The sequence below is a fragment of the Syngnathoides biaculeatus genome, chromosome 9, assembly GCF_019802595.1.
Source record: "Syngnathoides biaculeatus isolate LvHL_M chromosome 9, ASM1980259v1, whole genome shotgun sequence".
Classification (NCBI taxonomy): Eukaryota; Metazoa; Chordata; class Actinopteri; order Syngnathiformes; family Syngnathidae; genus Syngnathoides; species Syngnathoides biaculeatus.
This window is the reverse complement of record NC_084648.1, coordinates 14,763,923-14,784,828: the sequence shown is the minus strand read 5'-3', so window position 1 is coordinate 14,784,828 and position 20,906 is coordinate 14,763,923. Positions and strand designations below refer to the sequence as shown.

General features: G+C 43.2%; 1 protein-coding gene across 8 annotated transcripts in view; it reads left to right on the top strand.

Annotated features, from left to right (window-relative positions):
- The first annotated feature begins 2,501 nt into the window (after nt 1-2,501).
- LOC133505678 (caskin-1-like) overlaps nt 2,502-20,906 on the top strand; it is a 43,449-nt gene continuing 25,044 nt past the window's right edge. Inside the window, exons 1-7 of one of the 8 annotated variants that reach the window (XM_061828966.1) lie at nt 2,502-2,676; nt 12,259-12,310; nt 13,652-13,749; nt 18,779-18,924; nt 19,014-19,109; nt 20,551-20,672; nt 20,778-20,886. In XM_061828966.1, the coding sequence (XP_061684950.1) occupies nt 2,583-2,676; nt 12,259-12,310; nt 13,652-13,749; nt 18,779-18,924; nt 19,014-19,109; nt 20,551-20,672; nt 20,778-20,886 (717 nt within the window). In that variant the 5' untranslated portion in view covers nt 2,502-2,582. The other 7 variants (XM_061828967.1, XM_061828969.1, XM_061828968.1 and 4 more) reach the window with 7 other exon arrangements.

Here is a 20,906-nt window from a genome sequence, read left to right as displayed (position 1 = left end):
TGGGTAAAAAAAAAAAAAGAGAGAGAAAATTCCAAATGTATTTATAATGCTTGTCCATTATCCAGAGATTAGTCATGCCCCAGCCTGGTTTTGATTGCCTGCGAAAATCGGGGGTGTTGGGGTCCACCGTATCCTTGTGGGACCGTTTCCGAGTCCTCCAGCAAATAGCAAATATATGTAACCGAAGCCTCCCTAAAATAGTTTAGAATGTACAGTCGATACCATGAAATGCTGCATGCAGATCTCAAACCTGTATCGACATAATTCCTTGTTTTTCGACAATAGGTCCAATTTATTTATTTTTTAAAAACATTTTTCCTTATGTTCCACTTCTGATGTCCTAAATCTGAGCGGCAGCCGGCCGGCCCCTTCAGTCTTAATTAGAACTCGTCGCCCGGGACTTAAATTTGACTTTACCACAAAATGATCCCATTAACCTTGAACGGAGTGACAAAATATCATCATATCGTCCGCCACTGAGAAACACGAGAATTGTATGTAACATCTCGTTTGGGATGCGCGTTTCATCTGATCTTTGGATATGGTTGGACAAGCGGAATATTTACTTTATGAATTTCTGCACATTTTAATCTCTGCTATAATTTACTTTTCACTTCTACGTAGAGAAGATCACGATCGGAAGAAAGGAAGAAATATAAACGCCTGTAACTAAGCATGACTTTATTTCGACATTTAGATTTTAGTCCATTTTAATTTTTATCATCCTCACCTGTTAAACACTTAGCTATTCTTAAAATATATTGATAGAGAGCGAGCGCTATCGACCACTTAAATATTTTACAAGCAGCGTATTAAAATGAGGTCACGGTCTGTGTTTTGGTTTGGGTTGTTTGTTTACGTTTCCTGTCTTCCATTTTTTTTTCATGTCTTCTGCGCTCAGCTACTTGCGTCCACCTGTTCTCGTTACCCTTCTACCTCTTCGACCAATCAGCGCCATCCAGCCACTCGCATCGTGTCCAGGTGTTCCTCATTGACCTTTCCGACCTGTCAATCACTCGTACAGTAATAGCCAATCAGATAGCCGCATTGTCTTGACACGCCCCTGTCGCCATGTTGTCCCACAAGCAATGCTGGTTGTCAGTAGCGTGCGCTTGGAAAAATGAATGTCACGAAGAAAATGGTCCTCGGATGCGCTTGGGGAACGTGCAATTCTGATGAAAGATATCCTGCTAGGTTACAAGGGGCTCATTTGATCCATTTTCCAAAGCCTAAAACACAGTTGACGAAGTGTCTATGATGGATTAAGGCTAGCGGAAGAGCGCACGTACATCTAAATGTGAACAATATCAACAAACACAAGCTGTATGTTCGAAGGTAACTGAGGGAGAAGTATCTTCTCTGAGTTTGATTGAATTATTATCACATTGCAGGAGAACAACTTTCACTTTGTTAGTATATCGCTGACCTACTGAATGAAGTGTGTCATGTTTTATGCCGAGGAGACGGGTTAGTGATACGTAAATGTGCCACGTCATGCAAGAGAAATGTCTATTTGCCTATTTGTGACACATCAGACTTTTAAGACAGAGCACTGGGTTCACAAGGCTGTATGTTCGAAGGTAACTGAGTTTGATTGAATTATTATCACATTGCAGGAGAACAACTTTCACATTGTTAGCGTATCACCGACCTGCTGAATGAAATGTGTCATGTTTTATGCCGAAGAGTTGGGTTAGTGATACCTAAATGCGCCACGTCATGCAAGAGAAATGTCTATCCAGTTCAGGGTGTACCCTGCCTCCTGCCCGTTGACAGCCGGGATAGGCTCCAGCGCTCCCTGCGACCCTCGTGAGGATAAGCGGCAAAAGAAAACGGACGGATCTATTCTTTATCTTCTGCAAAGAATGGCGAATATGACTGCGGCTTACCGAGGAGGTGAAGAATGTCTCCAATATCTTGCCTCCAGGAGGCCAAGGCGCACACACCACAAGGAGTAGCACAATATCCATTGGCTTGACGCCCAAAAAATGTAATTCTTTGGTCTGTTTAATTTTGTCAAAATGCATTATTCCCACGATAAACCTATCACAATATTTGTGGGGGGGAGGGAGGCTGCAATGGTTAATTAATTTCAATTGGGGTAAAAAAAAAATGGAGATATGAGTGCTTTGGTCGGAAAGAATTAAACTCGCATCTCGGGGCCTTTATTTTGTAATGCACGCGCACACAGGTGTTTGCAGCAACTGGGCACGCGCGTGGTCATATCATGCGCGTGCCTGCCCATCATTTTTGTCCCCCCACCCCCACCCCAGCTTGCGCGTGCGTGACACGTGAGCTGGGAGCAGGAGGATGAGGGCGCTCGAGATCCCCGCCGCGTCCAGCCGGTGAAATCCGCGCACAAGCTCACACGCGCGGGGTGCAATCGCCGAAGCGCTCGAAGGGACGGCAAGACTCGGACCGGAACCGGCGGTGCACCGCTTCGCCGCCCGATTTGCAGCATCTCGCTCCGGAGCCAGCCCCCCCCCCCCCCCCCCCCCCCCCCCTCTCTGAGCGGCGGCGGGATGTAGCGGCGGATTAACGGCGGAGGAGGACAGCGGCGGGACGGACGCGGAGGGAAGGACATGGGGAAGGACCAGGAGCTGCTGCAGGCCGTCAAGACCGAGGACCTGCTGACAGTTCAGCGCCTCCTGCAGAGACCTCGGCCCGGGAAAGCGAGTGAGTATATGCCCGACACCTCTACGTGTCAGCGTGCGCGCGCACCAAGTGTAAGATCGGACGCATCTGAAATGTGTGTTTGACGTCACAAGGCTGGGGATTTACTTCGACATGAACTGCATTTGATTGCTTTTTTTGCATGAACCGATTAATAATAAACAGTGAGGGTGTGCGTGTGCCATTTGAGAGAAAGGAGGGGATGGGAGGTGTGTGTGCGTGTGTGTGTATGGGGGGGGGGTATGGGATTCAGTCGGATGTGTGTATGTATGTGCGTGACGTCGGCAACATAGTGATGACGTTGCAGGCGTGTGAGAATATTACTGGAATTCCTGCAAAAAAAAAAAAAAAAAAACTGCACCCATATCTTGTACGTGCGTGCTTACGTGTGTCGGGGGTGTGGGGAGGAGGGGGGAGTGCGTGCGTGTGCCCAGAACAGCCTCTGGCACTTTTTATTGGTTAGTACATACAAAAAAAAAATGCTGGTACGTGCTTATTTTAAGCTATGAGGTTATATATATATGTGTGTGTGTGTGTGAAAGGAGTGAGAATGATAACATAATTACACACAATTTGAAATATCTCTAAATAGTGACAGAGACTCCGCCCACGCAGTTTTAGCCGCAGCGTCATCGGGCAGGACCACCTGGCGGCCACGGCTTCGGGTGGCCGCCCTCAACGATGGAGGTCCCTCGCCTCTCCCAGGATGTGGTGGACGTGGGAGTTGAAGCTTGTTCTGACGAAACTTTCCCAGGGAGACCCTCGTGATACATTAGGGTCTGCCGGGACCCGAGTGTCCGAGACATGTGGCCCCAAGTCCGATGACATAACCGCAAAGTCATCCAACTAGGGGTTGGGTGCCCAGGTGCCTGGACGAAACACGGTGTTCGCTGTGGACAATCGGTGACGAGCCCCAAAGTCCGGTCTGGTTTTGATCAGCGGATCTGTTCCCCACGATAACGCTTTTCCCAGGTCTCATTGTGATTGACCGTGAGAGCGTTGAAAAGCCTCAGCAGAACGAGGGAGGGGGCGGGTGCTCTACACTGCTTTTTGGTTTTATAGGCAGAAGCAAAGGTCAGGATCCGTCTGCCCTCCCCAAGGCGGTGGGAGGCTAACTACTTGTCAACTGGGGTAAACCCCAACATACAGACACCGAGATGTGTGGTATTAAGTATGCCCACACCTGCTCGGGACCTCGAACCGGGCCCAACTCCAAAGTGGAATACAGCCCAACCCCTCTCAAGAGGACTTCTCGCTGAGCCCAAGCTGTGTCGAGATGATTGCGACGTGGCTGAAACTTCTCGACCTCGCACAGCAGAGAGGTGACTCTCTACGTCGCTAGCGATATTTTATGTAGCGGAGGATCAGACCGCCAAGTCCACCATCCACATCTGTACGCGCCTGATCCCCTACCCCCTTCTCCCAGGGGGCGAGCCCATCGGACGTGGGAACTGGCTCGTGTGCCGAGCTGCCGCATGGGTGCGGACAGACTTGGCCACCAGGTCCTCGCTATCTGGTCCGACCGGGGCCTCTGTGATCCAGGTCTGGTCTTGGGAAAACATTGTCCAAAAAATGTTTCTCTTCATTTGGGTTTTTTTGAGACGGGCTTTTTCTGGTGCATTACCTAAGAACCAGACAACAAATGCAAACGCTGCAATTAGGACTGTATCGCTTCGTTTGGGTCTTTGCCGACTTCCCTTTAACTTGTAGTCAGATTTGGAATTGTTGTGAGCTAACCCCCTCCAAAATAAAAAATAGCTGTTAGGATCATTGGACTGCACAGCGTGGCATCACCTCTTTGCTTGCGAGTTGAGGTTTTACTTTTACAAATAATCTGGGCTGGTGGTGGCTAAGTGGCGTTATCACACAAAAGTATCGGTAAATTTAGACATTAACTCATGCAAGCTCGCCACATTAGCTGGATAAATCCCAACCACTGATCTAAAAAAAAAAAAAAAAAAGACTTGATAGCTCATTGGCCGCCATAAACAAAAGTCTCTGAAAGCGGATATCCGCCATCTTCATACTCCCAAAACGACCACGCCGAACTGTGCGTTAATTGCCAGTTTCGTGGCTATGAGAAAACATTCCATAGGTGAGAGAGAAAGATTAACTTGGACACTGTTCAACTTTGTTTGTAAAGGATTTTTTTTTTATTTTTATTTTCTGATGAGCTTAATTCACTTGAACAAAGTTTTGTTTCCATTTGTTCACTGGTCACTCTCTGCTTCACCTTTATAGGGCAACGCTTTTTTGCGAAAAACCAATGTAAATATTTTCCCAGACTTTATCAGTGGATAAGCAAGAAAACACATTTTCTGTAAAAAATTGGATACATTTCACAATACAGAACTCTGCAAATTGAATTTGACTTTCAAATGCAAGGAGACAAGTTAAAATTTTCTGTCTGAAATAGGACGTCGCAGAGACAACAAACGAACAATGCGTTTAGGATGCATTTTCACATTGTGAGTCCTTTATTTCCAAAAATATATTGAACTGATTGACTTGAAATTTAATGTTTTTATGGAAAAAATGGTTCGTTTTTTGCTATGTTATGATGATAGTGCTTCACAGCGTATTTTGGGAAAAGTTAACATGTCACGGAAATCGGGTCCTAGGCAATATGCAACGTTTCTTGGTCGTAACAGTGTTCTATGGCTTTCCTTTGCACTTTGCCTTTTTTGTCTTACTAAGTCGAATTAAAAATCCTATGCGTTACCAGAACTGAAAAAAATGTTAAGATCACACGACCAGTTTTAATTCTACATGCCAAACTTTGAGGAAAAACCGTGCTATAATCCAACCTGTAAACCATGTCCTCCAGACGTTTTGGGAGTACCAAGATGGCGGCCGATTGGCTTCTACAATCGACATACCGTTAGCTATGTATGCTATCCAGTCTTTTTTTTTTTTTTTTACATCAGGTTAGGATCATTGGAGTGTGCAGCGTGGCATCACCTCTTCGCTTGTGAGTTCAGATTTTACTTTTACAAATAATATGGGCTAGTCGCGGCTAAGTGGCGTTATCACACCAAAATACCGGTAATTGTAGACATTAGCTAACGCGAGCTAGCCGCGTTAGCTGGATAAATCCAAACATTTTAGCTAATATTAGCCACCCCGGTTAGCTGCTTAAATCACAATTTGGAGTGAAGGGTGAGTGTTTTAGCTCATGTTAGCTAGCAACATAACTAAAAAAAACTACATGATCTGAATAAATAACACTATGGAGTGACAGGTAAGTGTTTAAGCTAATGTTAGCTACCTACATTAGCTGAATAAATTTACAATATGAAGTGACAAGCGAGCTAATTTAAACAAAGCAGGTTATCTGAATAATTAAGAAGATGCCGTGACAGGTAAGTGTTTTTTATTTGCGTGAGTTGAGAGTTTGCGCATTTATCGATTTAGTTGAAACCACTGTGTGTGTGACATTAAGTACCGGAGCGGTGACGTCGCATGAACGCATGCTAAAAAACAGAAAGGACGTGCGTATCGGTGCAAGTGCGTGAAGGACCTCCAGCGCTCTCGGGACCCGGCGGATTATCGGTGCGTAAAGACGCCAGATGTTAACGCTAATAGCGCGGCCGCGGCGAGCGCGCACGTGCCAGAGAGTTGTTGACAGGGCGTCATCCGGGACCTGAGGTGATAATTAGATTTCAATTACAGTCTTGCCGACGCGGCCTCGCCCGTTCCGTCGCCGCCTTCCCCTCGTTCGCCTTCTTCCTCCCCTCAACTCGTCCGCCCCTCATTTTAATTGCATCTCCCTGCTGCCGATTCACCCCCGTTTTTCGCTTTGGCTCTCTCCTCCGGGCTCCTCTCGGCCGGCGGTGCCACAAATGCCAGAGCAAATCGGCTCTGAGTGTTCAGTCCACTGTGAGCGCAGACAGACAGCGAGAGAAAGGAAAGGAAAGGAAAGGGTGAGCGTGCTGAGGGGAAAAAAGAGGTGAAAAGACAGAAAGTCACGATGGCAGATTAAGGGGTGAGCGATGGAAGAAGGTGTGCGGCGCGGCAGGAGACGGGATTTATGTTTGAATAATTAAAGGGGTCCCTTCGCTGGCGGATCACTGCAACACTTGGCCTTCGGCGGGGATGAGCAAGACGTTTTCCTGTTCCATCCATCCATTTTCTTAGCCGCTTATCCTCACGAGGGTCACGGGATTGCTGGAGCCTATCCCAGCTGTCAACGGGCAGGAGGAGGGGTACACCCTGAACTGGTCGCCAGCCGATCGCAGGGCACATGGAGACAAACAGCCGCTCTCACACTCACACCTAGGGGCAATTTAGAGTCTCCAATTAATGTTGCATGTTTTTGGGGATGTGGGAGGAAACCGGAGTGCCCGGAGAAAACCCACGCAGGCACGGAGGGAAACTGCAAACTCCACGCAGGGAAGGCTGGAATTGAACCCGGGTCCTCAGAACTGTGAGGCCAACGCTTTCCACCTGCGCCACCGTGCCGCCCTAAAAACATACAGTCATGTCATAATTAAGTACAATTGAAATAAGTATTTAACCTATCCATGTATTTCTACTATGCAGTTTATTAAAAGGAAAAGCTAAAAACAAATGCTTTAAAAAGCCCAATTTTTTTAGGCTTGGAATGCATTATTTCTTTTTCCATTCATTGTAATGGGGAAACATCGATTCGGTTTTCGAACAAATCACTTGTTTCGTCGTCGAGAACCGAGGCATCACTGTCTTTGTGTCCTTCAATTGTGCCGCTATTCTAGTGTGTGTGTGTTGGCCACCTGGGGTCAATATGAGACAAGACAGGCAGATATACTCTATTCAAGGCTTAGCTCCTCTCTTGGCTTCTCAGTACAGCAGTAATATCAGTTGTTCTTCACAGAGGATAAAGAATATATCCTTGTGAGTTGAATCATGTGGTCTGTATTCAGTGTTGCAGCACCATTTTTGTTCTGATAACTGCTGCTTAAATGGTTAACAACAACACCAAATAGATGCTAATTGTTAGCCCGTGTCCCCTTAAAGTTTCCTCCGGTGTGTTAGCATATTGCCGTCTGATGCTAGGTGGTTGCTTTAAATACATTAAGTGTCATTTTTGTTGTTTTATGTTAGTTTGAAAGTAAACTTCAACATGGATTGGCATTCACCCCCTACTTTTTTGGGGGGGGGATGAATTTTAATGACTATTATTTGCCTGGTCTTGGGTCTTGGGAGTGTGTTCCTAAAAGTTAGCCTGCCAGCAGCTCCCCGGCGCCAAATGTGAATCAAATCGGAGCAATTTCACGCGTAATGCTCGCTAGTACGTTGTCGCCGGGGAGGAGGTTTTTTTTTTTTTTTTTTTTTTTTTTGCGTCACACTCGGCATCGTAGCCGGCCGGCTCTGCCTAGTTGCTGACCGTATGCGGGAGACGTACGCGATGGCACGTGGAGGGGTTGCCGTGGTAACAGAGTCTCGGTTGCAGCATCGTCGCTAAAATTAACATAGACGTTGTGAACTCCGCGCGAACCTCAGACAATCATTCTGAGCAGACACGTCATTGGTTGCATAAAATGCTCACTCGTATATCACTCACTCAGGGGCCACTTCGTTAGGGACAGCAGCCCCGTTGAATTCTGGGGCGGGCAAACGTTTGCGCTCAAACGGACACACTGCCAAATGAAATAAATATGTACGTATGAATTAGCCAGTTAGAGGGAAATAAAGTAATAAAGTTAATAAATTAAATAACAATAAGTTAATTAGAATAAGAATAATTGAATAATAATTAAATGTCACATTTTAAATTTATTTATGTTGTAATAAATTAAACAGCAACTTAATGCAATTAAAATAAAGAAAAAATGTTACATTTCTCCATGTAAATATCTACATCCATCCATCAATTTTCTTCTTCACGCCCGGAGAGAACATCCAAACTCCACACAGGTGTGAATTTGCGGGATTTAAACCCCAATCCTCAGAACTGTGAGGCCAACAGACTAACCAGGTGCCCCACCGTGCTGCCCAATATTTACATTCCATCAATAATTTTTTAATTAAATAAACATGTACAGGGGGTTTATTTTACTAATATTTTTACAGATTTTATTCCAATTTATTCCAACCAATGATGTAATGAACAAAATAAAACATTAACGTTATGTAAATTAAATAATTGTTTTCTTTGAGTTATTTAACTCCTAAATTAAAAATTTAAATTAATTAAATACATTTTAGAAAATACAAAAGAGTCAATACATTCTGATGAAACAATTTTAGGGGAAAAATTACACATTTGATGAATGAAATGAAAAAAAAATTCATAAGTTCTGTTAATTACATAATTAATTTTAGAAAATACAAATGAGTAAATGCATTCAAATGAAACCTTTTTTGGGAAAAGTTCCACATTTGACTAATGGAATAAAAAGAAAAATATTCATAAGTTTGGTTAATTAATTAATTTAATTAATTTTGCCAAATACGAAATGAGTAAATACATTCTAATGAAACAATTTTAGGGAAGATTTCTGCATTTGATAAATGAAATGAAAAGAAAAATATTTACAAGTTCTGTTAATTAAATAATTTAATTAATTTTAGAAAATACAAATGAGTAAATACATCATAATGAAACAATTTTAGGGAAGATTTCCACATTCGATTAATGAAATGAAAAGAAAAATTCCCAAGTTTTAATTATTTTAAATTAATTCTAGAAAATAAAAATGAGTAAATACATTCTAATGTAACAATTTTAGGGAAAATTTCCACATTTGATTCATGTAATGGAAAAAAAAATGTTCATAAATTCTGTTAATTAAATAATTAATTTTTGAAAATACAAATGAGTAAATACATTCAAATGAAACAATTTTAAGGAAAATTTCCACATTTGATCAATGAAATGAATAATATTCCTAAATTATGTTAATTCATTTTAATTAATTTTAGAAAATCCAAATGAGTAAACACATTCAAATTAAACAATTTTAGGGACGATTTCCACATCCTATTAATGAAATAAAAAGGAAAATACTCCTAAATTCCTTTTACATGTTGTGTTATAATTTATAGATGTTTTTTTTATGATGAATTGATTCATTTTTATGAAGAAAAGAACCCATGACAGGATTCTTACTAATGTAATAATGTAAGCGCTCAGGCAGGCTCACCTTTTTTCCCCAACCACAATGTAAAAAGTGATGCAGAACTGCAATGCATCACACTGAGAGCAACTCTGTGAATGCCCCCCCCCCATCACTCCCCCCTCCCCATCTTTAGGAGGTAAAAAGAACATCCTCCATCATGGTTTTGCGTTATCGGCACAGTGTAAAGCCCCCGACAGCAACCTTTTTCATCAGGGCGGATGGTGGCGGCTGCTGGGGACATTCTGACGCTGACACAGATATCTGCACTCATTGATTTGTCTGCCAGTCCAGTGGGGGGAGGGGACATCTCTCTCTCTCTCTCTCTCTCCTCTCTCTCTCTCTCTCTCTCTCTCTCTCTCTTTTTTTTTGTATTGTAACATTTAATCCAAGAGAGCCGAGAGGGCGAAAAAACACAAACGCACGAGCAAACGCACGTTTGTCGGCCGGAGAGTGTAAACAGAGCCGCGCGAGCAGCAAATCAGATGCCGCTCTTGAGCAAATTACAGGGGAAATTAGAGTGTGAGCGCGGGATGAAGGGATGAAGTGCAGATCGGCACGCGGAGAGAAGGGCAAAAGCTTTTGCCCAGATTACAGAACAGCCACAGATTACGGCCTGCCGCGTGGATTAGGAGGGTTTGACCAAAAAAAAAAAAAAATAAAAAATTGCAGAGGCAGGAAACCAAACAAGCGCTCTCTGTGTGTGTTTGTGTGTGTGTGTACTTGCTGCATTTCGGTGTCTTCATCCTTCTTATGTGCTTTGAAAGATCAAGGTTATCGCCACACGCGCATTTAAACACGTCACGATGCCTTCACATGCGCGCACGCCCAAGCATCTACATACAGTCAGGGGGAAAAAATAAAACACAAATACCTCGCTCGCACTGCGCTTTTTGAGCGGATAAACCCACACCTGCCACGCTCGCCGCCAACAAACTGAGATAATATTATTTTATATTCTATATATACTTGACGAAAGTATAACATAAGCAGAATGGAGTGCTGTTTGTTTTCACGCTTGTGATAATATTATTATTATTATTGACTGTAAAACGGGAGACGCGTCGGCGTTTCCTTGACATTTCTTTGACCTTGAAGTTAAGGGAAATGGGCAAATATGCATAATAATTTATGCTCGCCCTTGACCCTTAAGAGGATAAGCGCTAGACAAAATGGATAAATGGATGGATGGATATTAATTGCTCCATACAGCTATGGTTATTGTATATTTTGTTAGGCATTGTGTTTTTTTTCTCCCCGAATACTTCTTATATATATATATAGTATATTATTATTTATATTTATTTTATATATGCTTCATAGATGAATTGAGGACATTATGGATGTCTGTGTTCGACAAACGACGGGGAACCAGTCCACGTTGCATTTATGCAGTTTCATATAAAATGTGGGGGGAAAAAAAGTACCTGTATTAGGGTTGTCGCTATTGAATCCTCTTGTAGGAATTAATAGTAAAATGTTGTCTGAAAAATAAATACCTAAATGAGGATCCCTGACAAACCTGCTTGTGTACAGTGAAGTAGAAATGTGGTTACTTCCCACCAGGGCAGCACGGTGGCTCAGCTGGATAGTTCTCACAGTTTTGAGGTCCCAGATTAAATCCCGGACCCGCCTGTGTGGAGTTTGCATGTTCTCCCCGTGCGTGCGTGGGTTTTCTCGGGGCTCTCCGCTTTCCTCCCACATCCCAAAAAACCTGCAACGTTAATTAGGACACTCTAAATTGCCACAAAGTGTGATTGTGAGTGCGGCTGTTTGTGTTGATGTGTCCAGCAATTGGCTGGCGACCACTTCTGTGTGTACCCTGCATCCTGCCCTTTAATAGCTGGGATAGAATCCGGCACTCCCCGCGACCCTTGTGAGGATAAGCCGCTAAGAAAATGGATGGATGGATACTTCCCACCGTTGCACACATGATTAATGACAAAATTGTCGGTCTTACTTTACTGCAGTATGCGATGGATCACTGCGAGGGACCAAGGAGGACTGCAAAGAGAAGGAAATCTGCAGATAACTTTTTTTGGGGGGGTGAGGGGGTATGTAGAAACATTTTTGAAGATTTTATTTTCAGGGTTGGTTCCTCCCTCAAAAAGAAAACAACAAAAAGATGAAAAAAATGTTCCTAATTTTTGTCAACATTTTGCCTTTTCTTGTTATGTTATGTATGTGTGTGTGGGGGTTGGGAGGGGGGTGTCCACTGTGTACATCAGCCATTGTCATTCCGAAGCAGTGTGGACTCCGCAGCCGCCATGTGACAATTGTGCCTCCGTTCGATCGGTCAGTTGCCCTTCGCTCAGCCCGTCTGTCTCTCTGGAGAGCACGTTGACATTTTGCAGCACTTAAAGGCCCTAAAAGTGGTGCAGCAACCCGGGAAGAAACGCAATGTGTAAAGCAGAGAACACGTGAATCCTGAGCATGTTATTTTTCATAAATTCAAATGTCGACTCTTTTTGTCATTCATATCTTTCAGAGCTCCTCGGAGCAGCCAAGCGGGTGAATGTCAACATCCAGGACGCAGATGGGTAAGAAGAAACTTTTTTTCTCTTAGATATGTAAAGAATGTTATATAAAAACATTCAATGTTTTGTGCACTCCTATTTTTTTCTTGCGAATGGCAAAATTTTGAAGAAGAAGAATGCCGGATGAAATTATAATGAACAACGGGCTATTGGAAATGTCACCTTTTTGGAATTTTTGTGCTCTTTCTGTCTCACCAATGATGCGACAACAATACCGAAGTACTGTCTTGGCGGGTTGGAGCGAAGTTTAGCCTGGGTTGTCTTGGAGAGTCTTAGTTGGTGCACAGTTCGGATGCATTCTTTGAAAATCGAATCTTCTGTAAGACATTTGTTTTTTAAGATGAATGTTGTGTGATGAGTTTGATGTGAAAATTTCCATGTATTTCAGAGTAGATGAGATCGACCGTGTTACGTTGGATTGGTGAAACGTGACAAATCTCTCTGACGATGCAAAACATAAATCGCACAAGTTGCAAGTGGAATGGCAGCGTAGCTGAATAGTCTTCTTTGTTTTTTTAATAAAAACATTTTTTTTCTGTAGTACAATTTATGGGAGAAAAAAAAATGGAACTATAATGACGTAAATGAGGCATGTTAGTCCCCATCTGTTTTTAAAAAAATGATATTCGGAATGCACATCGCGTTCCATCTGCGTAGCCAATCATGTGGAAGCGGGGGCGGGTCTTGCCGAGAAAGGGCGTGGCATTTCCAACAATGTCTGTGCAACGTGACCTTCCCTTTACAGCTTTCCCGTTTTATAATTTGTCACATCGTTTGCTTTTGTTAGTGTGTTTTGTGAAATTTAAAAGTGTTTCACAATTTTTTTTTTTGTATCATTTGGCTCCTACAGTACAGCGTAGTATACTTTTTTTTTTTTTTTCCATTTTTAGACATTTTGATTGGTTGGTCTTGATGTGTGCACGTGCTTGGCTTGTGTTTCTGCCCCGTTAGGCTTTTTGTCGTTTTTGAACGCGCTGATTGGAACCGCATCATTGGTCGCAACTGTTCTTTTAATGACTGATGATTGGTGGATTCGGCTCCAGGGCCCGGCCTTTCTATTGGCGGGGGATCCATTTGCCGTTTACACACGCACGCACGCATGCGCTGTGTGTGTGTGTGTGTGTGTGTATGGTGGGCTCCAGGGCAGAGCGATTGCTTATTAATGGAAGTAGGTCATTTGCACCCCACCCCGCCCGTCTCTCACGTTCTCTGCCGAGGGGTGGAGCTGTTCCACCCCAAAGATGATCTCCGGCTTCAAGTTACGCTTAGATTTTACTCTTAAGTGTGTGTTGATGTGTAACTTTTTTTTTTTTTTTTTTAAACCTGATCTGTGTCTGTGTGAAGGTTGTCGCCTTTGCATCACGCCGCTCTGAGCGGCAACAAGGAGATGATTTCGCTGCTGCTGGAGGCTCAGGCAGCAGTGGACATTAAAGACAATAAAGGTACCCCCAAAAAATGCATTTGCATATTTCATATCACAGGGATGCAACATTGTGCAAGAAGTGTGATTTTATTTTTTTTTTGCTAATTTTAAAAGGATAAAGTCTTAATTTTAGAATTTTTTTAGACTAAAAAAAAGTATTTTTACATGAGAAAATTCGTCATTTTACAAGAATTTTGCCAGTGGACATTAAAGACAATTACGGTACGAAAAAATGCATTTGCATATTGGATCTCACAGGGATGCAACATTTTGCAAGAAGTATGAAATTGTTTTTGCTCATTTTAAAAGGGTAAAGTCTTAATTTTAGATTTTTTAGAATAAAAAAATATTTTTACATGAGAAAATTCATAATTTTACAAGAAGTAGGGCTTAATATTACAAGTAAAAAGTTACAATGTTGCCAGTGGACATCAAAGACAATAAAGGTACAGAAAAAAATGCATTTGTATATTGCATCTCGTAGGGATGCAATACTGTGGAAGAAGTATGAATTTTTTAATGAAATTTTAAATGGGGTAAAGTTTGAATTTTATATATTTTTTTCGAATAAAGGTGTAATATTACATGAGAAAATCCATCATTTTACAAGAATTAGGGCTGAGTATTACAAATAAAAAGTTACAATTTTGCCAGGATGTCACAATATTACGACATTTTTTTTTAGATTCAAATCCCAAGATTATGAGATTCTTATTAATAATGTCACAATTTATTGAGAATAATGTCATGAGAAAAAGTTTAAATTTGACAAAAATAATGAAAAATGACAACCTGAAAACACTCAACCTGGAATGGATGCAGTAGCCTTTTTTTTTTTTTTTCTAAATAATATTGTTTAACAATTTTTTTGCAGAGCCTCCAAAGTTTGTTTTTTTTGCCGATGTTTTTAAAAAGCAGTTGTGGCAGTCAATACAAAAACAAACAAAACCAAAAAAAAAAAAAAGACATGCCCGTGTTATGCAATAAAATGGTGAGCTCGCTGAGGAGCGAAATAATATTTGTGCAAAGCGACAGCTTTGTGTGCACAGCAAACAAAAAGCCGAAGTGAGAGGCAGCGCCAAGAGGACGCGGAGCAGCCAAGATTTTCTTTTTCTTTTTTCTAATTTCCTTTCAACGCAGCCCCCTCCTCTAATATCTCCATCCATCTCAGTCTGGCAGAGCAGAAGAAGACTGAAGTCTTGGGGCAGATGGGCGGCGTAAATCCGCCGTCAAGTCCGCCAAGGAATGGACCCCCCCCCGCCCCAATGCACCTCCTGCTGAGGATGTGGCGAGCGAGGAAGCCATCAATTATTTGGCCGCCCAGTCGCCTGCTGCGCCGTTTTTATTGCGTCGTCAAAAAATGAAATGTTATTAGAAACTTCATATAATAATAAGGATGGAACAAAAGTTGAGTCTCACACGGTAACATTGACTTATGAGTTCAATCCATTCTTTGTTTTAGTTCATAACACAAAACACTTACCCCAATGAAATGAATAGGAGTTCCATTAATCCGTTCCTGTTGCGCTTTGCGTACATTCTGGTGTCTACACCTTGACCACTAGGGGGCAGTATCATACAGACACGAAAGCGTTTAACTCCTGGCTGAGGAAGCTGCTGTAACAGTCGTTTTTTTTTTTTCACGCCGAGGATAAAGAATATAGTTGAGTCACTGATGGTGTAGTGCTACACATGCCTGCCTTTGGTGCAGGAAGCGTGGGATCGATTCCCGCTCAGTGATGGTGTCTATCTGCCCTGCGACTGACTGGCCACCAGTTGAGAGCGTAGTCCACCTTTTGCCCGAAGCTAGCTGGGATAGGCTCTGGCTTTCCCGCAACCCTTGTGAGGATAAGCAGCTTGGATGATGACATGACATAAAGAATATAGGCGTGAGTGTTGTGATATTGTCAACACATTTGGGGGGACTGTTTGTGTTTAAAAATACTTTGCGTAAAGGGTTATTATAGAGCGCCAGCAATGCTATTCATTCGCCCGTCTATGACATTTTGCATTATATGTTAGCATAGAACTAGCCGAGCAGTTATGTGGTTGTTTTAAGACACATGAGTGGGCTCACTGGTGTAATAACTTCCCATTTTATGTACATTTTAAAAATGTATTAAATGTATATTATATGGCGGCACGGTGGGTCAGTTGGTAAAGCGTTGGCCTCACAGTTCTGAGGTCCTGGGTTCAATCCCGGACCCGCCTGCGGCAAGTCTGCATGTTCTCCCCGTGCCTGCGTGAGTTTTCTCCGGGCACTCTGGTTTCCGCCCACATTCCAAAAACTGCAACATTCATTGGACACTCTAAATTGCCCCTAAGTGTGATTGTGAGTGCAAATTTTTGCCTCGATGTGCCCTGCGATTGGCTGGCAACCAGTTCAGGGTGTACCCCCCCTCCTGCCCGTTGACAGCTGGGATAGGCTCCAGCACTCCCCGCAACCCTTGTGAGGATAAGCCGTGAAGAAAATGGATGGATGGATGTTTCTTTTGGCTTGTCCCGTTGGGGGTCGGCACAGTGTGACATCTCAGATGAACGCTCATATTTGTTTGGCACAGTTTTTACGCCGAATGCACTTCCTGATGCAACATATACAAATATTATATATATATTTTTTAAATACTGAAATTATGTTAACCAATATGTAAAAGAGTGAATAAGTAAACAATTATTATTGTGATGAATGCCTAAAATGTGCCAAATATTACCGGACCGTTGATAACGTGAATGCTCGGTGGGCTCAAAACCGGCCCGTTCGCTGTGCTTTGCCTCAACCTAGATCATCTTAAATTGTTTTGAACGTGTTTCATAAATGCAACGTGAAGCGCCCCCCTTCCCTCCCTCTCATTTTTCTGCATGTGTAAAACGTTTGGACACCCGTGTACGAAGTCGGCCAAGCACTAAACGTGGCTGAAAATGCCAGGACGCGACGGCCGCCAACCTGGGCATCCCTGTTGAGTCCTGCCTTGGAAAAAAAAAATGATAATAATAATAAAAAAACTGGAACGTGGCCAATCAGCTGAGCCAACATGCTTCCCGGAGCGGCGGGGCAAAGTATTTCTAAATATAGCAAATGGCGACTAATGTCGCGGCCGCTTTGTTTACGCAGAGTGCTGAATCGCGGGATGTTCCGAAGTGCTCCCCGACGGAAGTGTGTCAACCGTTTTCTTAATGAGGCGCGCAGCCTCTGCTAGCGTACAGTAAGCGCCGTATTCTCGCATGCGCGTTAAAAAAAAAAAAAACACCAAAAAAAATGGAAAAAAGGCAAGCAGTCGTGCAAATTTTCTCACTGAATCTGTCATTTGTGCACCTTTCCCTTTCAACTTCAGCACATTTTGTTTTCCTTGCTAACTTTCAAGCGCGCCAGGATGGGTGAACATGTTGTACTTGAAGTTTGGATACAAAATAATATACGGCACATGTAGTAATAATACTGTAAATGACAGCCACACATTTATGGAGGAATTCATAATGATGGACTCCTCTCGGAGCTCGTCAATACGGCACTGATGTTAGTCTTTCTATGCAAAGGATAGAGAGCTTCAAGTGTTAAAGCACAGGTGTCAAACTCAAGGCCCAGGGGCCGGATGTGGCCCACCACATAATTTTTTTGTGTGCCCCGCAAAGGCAAATCATGTGTATCAACTTTCATGATTTTTGTTGAAATTTGAACTAAAATTTCAAACTTATCATGTCATAAATGACGACGTTGAGATATAGCAAGCATTTTTGCGTTACCAAACATCAGCAATAGTTGATACTCTTGATTTCTGATTCCAAAACTAGTTGATTAATTCAATGTCTAAATGTGATGGGTCAATAAAATTAAATTAATTGAATTAAAGATTTTCGTCGTTTCAGTGGTAATGGCCCACTGATAGAAACCGTAACTGCAAAAAAACCCGAGTTTGACACCCCTGTGTTAAAGGAACAAAACGTAGACAGTAATTAGCATCAGCATTTAGCTTGTTGTCACGAATACAGAAGGTGCAATTCTCTTATTTTTGGGTTTAGTTTGACGGCGTCAATAAACAGCTTGAATCCTCCTCTTTAACGAATTGTTCAGTCTGCCAAAACTGATGCTCCTTGCGTCGAGATTACTGCCAGCTCGCTCTTCTTTCATCTCCGGAGTACACAAAATACACACACAAAATAATTAAAAATATATGTATATATATTTCTTTTTGACTGCAACTGCGTTCTCAATCCAAAGCGCTTTTCCCTCCCCGCAATTTTCCACAATATGTCTCCGTTATGTTAATTCAACGACTCCAAACAAAAGTCATTTGGGGACTCGCCGCGGCAAATCCAATCAAACCTCTCCGCTGTAGCGTTTCCAAGACTGTCAAAGTCATCCTTTTCAGTCAAGCCGGGCCCGTAGGTCCTGTTGACTCGGCCCAACGATGTGGCTCGTCACTTCAATCATGGCGGAGGGCTTTTCGGGGTCGCCCCCCCCCCCATTGGAAGTTGCGCTCGCTAACCGGTTGGTCGGGTTTGGCTGCGCTGCTCGCGGGTCAGGCAGTCGAGCCAGTCGGGAGGGTTTCCGCCATCCCCGGCCTGCCCCTCTGTTTACAAGCATTTGGTCTCGTGCGGGGTGAGGGTGGTGGTGTTGTTGGGGGGCGGGGGGGCGTTGACAGTGAGGGTTTACACTCCGCTTCTTCTTCTAGATATCAATGTCGACGGGAGTGCAGCAAGTGTCATTTGACGGCAATTCGCTCCTCGCGGTCAATTACGATTGGCGCCCCTGCGGAAGTTCAATCAAACAAAGAATGAGAGCTCAGCGACGACCGACCACTTTTCTCAGAAATGATCCAATTTCACTTGATCGCTCCAAAAATTATTTATTATTTCCCCTGGAACACCTTTGCCCTTTATTCATCTACGCCTTTGCCCTTCAGTGGCGGGCAGAACAACTCAGAGCTCTTCCAATGAACCCAGAATCCCAAAATTCTGTGACTCTACATTCTCATTTTAGCTGTTCGGTTGGTAATTCTACCCCCCCACCGCATCAGCGCACTCAAGGGTGTCACCTTTTCTATGCGCAGGCATGCGACCTCTGCATTACGCCGCCTGGCAGGGCAAGACGGAACCGCTGAAAATGCTGCTGAAGGCCGGCTCGTCCGTCAACGGGCAGTCGGACGAAGGGCAGATCCCGCTGCACTTGTCCGCTCAGCACGGACACTACGACGGGGTAACACTTTGCTGTCCTCGGAGTGTGCGATTGCCCCCACCCCCTTTTGTCAAAGCTTGACATTTACATGCTTTGTTGTGCGTTCGCAGTCGGAGATGTTGCTGCAGCACCAGTCCAACACGTGCATCTCGGACATGGCGGGAAAGACACCGCTGGACCTCGCGTGTGAATTTGGCCGCGTCGCGGTGAGTGTGAAAGTTTGAGAGAAAAAAAACGGCACAGCTCGACAAAAAATATGACAGCCAAGTTTAACTAGCAAAACATGTTTGCACACATAAACACATTTAATAATCTCCATCTTTAGGGAGGGAAATATAGTTTTGGGCCTCACAGTTTTGAAGACCGGAGTTGAAATCCTGGTGTCGGGTTTTCTCCGGGTGGGCACTCCGTTTTCCTCCCACATCCCATAAATATGCAACATTAATTGGACACTCTAAATTGCCCCTAGGTGTGATTGAGAATGCCACTGTTGTCTGTCTCTTTGTCCCCCGCGATTGGCTGGCAACCAGTTCAGGGTTTACCCCGCCTCCTGCCCGATGACTGCTGGGATAAGCTCCGGCACTCCCGTGACGCTTGTGAGGATAAGTGGCTCAGAAAATGGATGGCTGAATATATTTTTAGGTTGGTTTGATATTGAGAGATGAATTAAGTCGAGTAAAACCTCACTGAAGGCCCGGGTACTGAATGCTAACATGAGATCTTTTGGAGTTTCATGTGGTTTTTATCAAAATTTTTATTCCACACACAAAAGCCTTGAGATACAAAATATTGCATAAATATATTATATATAAAACTGCCTCGACAAACATGGGTAGTTAGTCACATTTCAAAATAGACCACAATTATTGTTTATGTAAGTATTTACATTTCCCCACAATGCACTACATGTTTCTCAATGAAACTCCTCAGCTGATCTCAACTTTTGATACAAAGATGGCCCCCAGATGGCTCACTCACTTTTTCCACAGTTTTCATAATTTGGCATGAGCAAAAAAAAAAAACAGCAAATAAGTGAGTTGTCGAGAAAATGGGTTCCTCCCCACCAAAATACCTGAATCGGCAAATCTGGTCAAATAAAGTCTGCTCGATTTGTAAAACTGATTTTTAGTAATCACATTTTAAAAACTCTATCGATTGTTTGTTTTTTTTTTTTTTTTTTTAATATGAAATGCCATTTCATTAGGTAGACCTGCACAGTCTATAGCTGCTTCCTGCTAGATTTAGTCAGCATAGAGATTCATGTCATCATATCTGGATTATCGTTTTTGTACTGCGCTGCATCATACAGAGAGCGGTTCCTAATATTTTGCCTCTAGCTCAAAGAAGGCAAGTAGAACATCAACATTGTGATTTAAAAAAAAAAAAAATCTCCATAACATTATCCATCCATGATCCGTTGTTGAACGTGTAAAACGGCTGCCATCCAGGATCAGAAAGAGAAAGTTGGAATCCAATTTTGACAACATTGTGCACAAACGGCGCATTAACCAATTCTGTTTAAGTCTATTAAGGGCATTTATGAATGCGCTAAATATGTATAAATATGCGAAACTGTATTTCTGATGAAAAAATTTGATATTCCATCCGCTTTTTTATTTTGTAATTACTTTAGTGTATTTGTCTTAGGTGGTTCAGCTGCTGCTCAGCAGCAACATGTGCGCCGCCATGCTGGAGCCCAAACCTTCCGACCCCAACGGGGTGTCGCCGCTCCATCTCGCCGCCAAGAACGGGCACATCGACGTCATACGGTCTGAAAACGGCTCCGACGACATCGAACCCAACCAAGCAGTCTGTGATGTCTGTAAAAATAATAATGATTTAAAAAAATGTTTAAATGCTGTATTGTGTTGTAGGTTGCTGATTCAGGCTGGCATCGACATCAATAGACAATCCGAGTCTGGGACAGCTCTGCATCAGGCTGCCCTCTGTGGGAAGACGGAGGTAGTGCGCCTTCTGCTCGAAGTAAGTCTGCCGACATCAGG